This window comes from Limulus polyphemus, unplaced genomic scaffold (assembly GCF_000517525.1).
Source record: "Limulus polyphemus unplaced genomic scaffold, Limulus_polyphemus-2.1.2 Scaffold78301, whole genome shotgun sequence".
NCBI lineage: Eukaryota > Metazoa > Arthropoda > Merostomata > Xiphosura > Limulidae > Limulus > Limulus polyphemus.
In genome coordinates, this window is record NW_013743897.1 from 1 (window position 1) to 2436 (window position 2436).

Consider the following 2436-nt stretch of genomic DNA (forward strand, 5'->3'; position numbering starts at 1 on the left):
ACGACTGTACATTTGCTGTCATGTTAAACTTATATTAAAGTTTTTCTTCATTACCCATTTAAGCCGTCTCCAGCCATTATTAGTCCTGATCATTGTTGTTGTTGTTACTGTCGAGATCAAAACTGTTATTATCACTGTTGTTATGCTAAAAATTAAAACAATCTTGGTCCTCGTTGCTATCGAACTCAAAACAGTCCTGGTTGTTGCTATCATACCGGCCTTCAAACGTGGTTTGCTACTTAGCTGTAATAACTATCTGTGCTTGTTTAATTATCTTAAGTGTTTTATTATTATTACTGTACGTGGGTAACGTTTCGAAAGTTATCTAATAATATACACACACAAAGAGTTTAATAATTTCAGCTTGTTCTTTACTAATATATTTGGATAGAACATAGTAGGAGTATAGCTATAGTCAAGAATTAAGATATGGAGTTGTACGTAAGCACCACAAATTCTGGTTCTTATAAGTGATGATGCAAGTAGTGGCAAGTGTGAAAGCTGAATATCAAACTTTATATCATTAAGAGTGCTTGATAACAAAATAGAAACTACTTTTTCATCTGAAAAAAAAGTTTTTTTTTTTTTGCATAAGAAATACGCCTACATGACGTTATCGTTTATTTAATCCTGCACCAATCATCAGCAGCCAGACTGATTGACAACTTAGTCTGTCCTGGTTTTTCACTTTATCACCTACCTGACGGCTCGCTGGAAGTCGCATCCTCGGCTACAATCTCGTCATTAAGTTCATCTTTTCCACGTAAAAAGTCTAATTTCTGGGATAAAACGGCGGCAATTTTTTCCGCTGGCCAGTTTTTATCTCCAAATGGAACCTTTATGCTGCTTAGTTGAGTAACTTTGGCTGTTTTAGGTTTTTTTGATTTTTCTTTTATTCTCTTCCACAACTCCCGCAACTGCTTTCTGTCTCGCTTAGTTACTCCCGGTAGTGCGTTGAAAGCTGAGGTGATTCTATCCCAAGTTGCCTCCTTGTAGGCTATCATCCACGCATCGTTATGTCGGTCCTCTATGATGTGCCTGAATTGATCTACAAATAGTAAAAATACACCTTTTTCGTATTCGGAAAAATTCTCGGACCTTTTTCTCACCCTATATTCCTGGGTCTGGCCGAAAAATTCCTCTTCCATAATGGCGGTCGTCACAAGCCATGCGATCGACCCAAGTATTAACTATCGCGTGACTACGATACTACGCTCGCCTTGGCTAGCCCACTTCCAATGCGAGGATTTCCTAACGCAGGGCTTAGGTTAGTACGAGTTGTATACGTCATAGTCCTGACGCTAGTATTTTTCGCCATCAGAAAACCTGCGCTTATCGAGACAGTTTACAACCTTCACCACCAGGAACAGCTACAGACGACCTCGCTGGGTAAGCCCGGTTTTCTGTCAAGCAATGAAGACAGAACATACAGATTAATTTAAAATGTTCTGCTTGCTAAGTTTATTTTAATACTGTTTATATTACATACACGTTATAAGTTCATCTCGCCAATGAACCATCCCTCAGTAACTAGCTTAATAGCTGGTCTGGCATGGTTCATTTTAAACTAAAGTTTGTACGCTCACCTCCTTGTGTTAAGTCTTTGCCTACGCTCTAGTGCCAGTTGTTAAGCCCCCACGCTTCTTACTAGCTCTACTTTTCTATTTCACGAGGACCGCTGTGTTTTGTATCATATTACAGATACAGCCTTTGACTTTTAGGCTTAGAACTAATAGGGCTATTCTATTTAGCAGCTGTGTTGTTTACAGTACGTTTTCCCAAAAGAGTTGTAACATCAGATAGCCCTCTGCGATAAAAAAAAGGTTCAAACCTGACTGACTATCACTATTCCCAGCTGTTTCATGCCATTATGCATCCACCCTAAAACTGTTTTGTCAACAGTGTGACAGACTTTTGGAATTATATTTTTAAATAATTATTTTTGTTAAAGTTATTATCATATAAAATACAATAATTAACTTGTAGCAAAAGGAAATGTAATACATATTTACAGATTAGTGACCATATACAGCCTTTAATATAATAAAATCAGTCATATACATATGGAGTTTTAGGTTCTGAATGTCGACGATAATTTATTCTCCATTAAGTCCAAGTTTTATACTTTGTGTATTCTTTCTTTACTCGGAATAAACCTGTTTAAATGAGATATTGCTTTTAGCCATGATGTGATTACTTAGTTAAATAAACATGGAACCTTCCATATTGGTGACTTTTTTTTTTTCTAACATTGTATAATGTATTCACGAAGCGTCTTTAAGTACATTTGGGCTTAGTGCATATATCCTCAAAAGTTTATGAAACCAGAACAATTTCAGGATTTATTTTCTATTGCTTAATCAAATATAGTCGTATCTTTGAGAGAAAATCTTGTGTAAAGTAAAACATATATTAATAATGTGTGGATCCGTGTAT

The 2436-nt window shown here is 36.2% G+C and overlaps 1 protein-coding gene across 1 annotated transcript; it reads right to left on the reverse strand.

Annotated features, from left to right (window-relative positions):
• Positions 1 to 700: 700 nt before the first annotated feature.
• LOC106477769 (myb/SANT-like DNA-binding domain-containing protein 3) lies at positions 701 to 2430 on the reverse strand (the record flags this gene model as incomplete). Its single annotated transcript, XM_013938298.2, has 1 exon — positions 701 to 2430. A coding segment is annotated over exon 1 (448 nt), but the record flags the coding sequence as incomplete, so codon positions are not given.
• Positions 2431 to 2436: the final 6 nt, after the last annotated feature.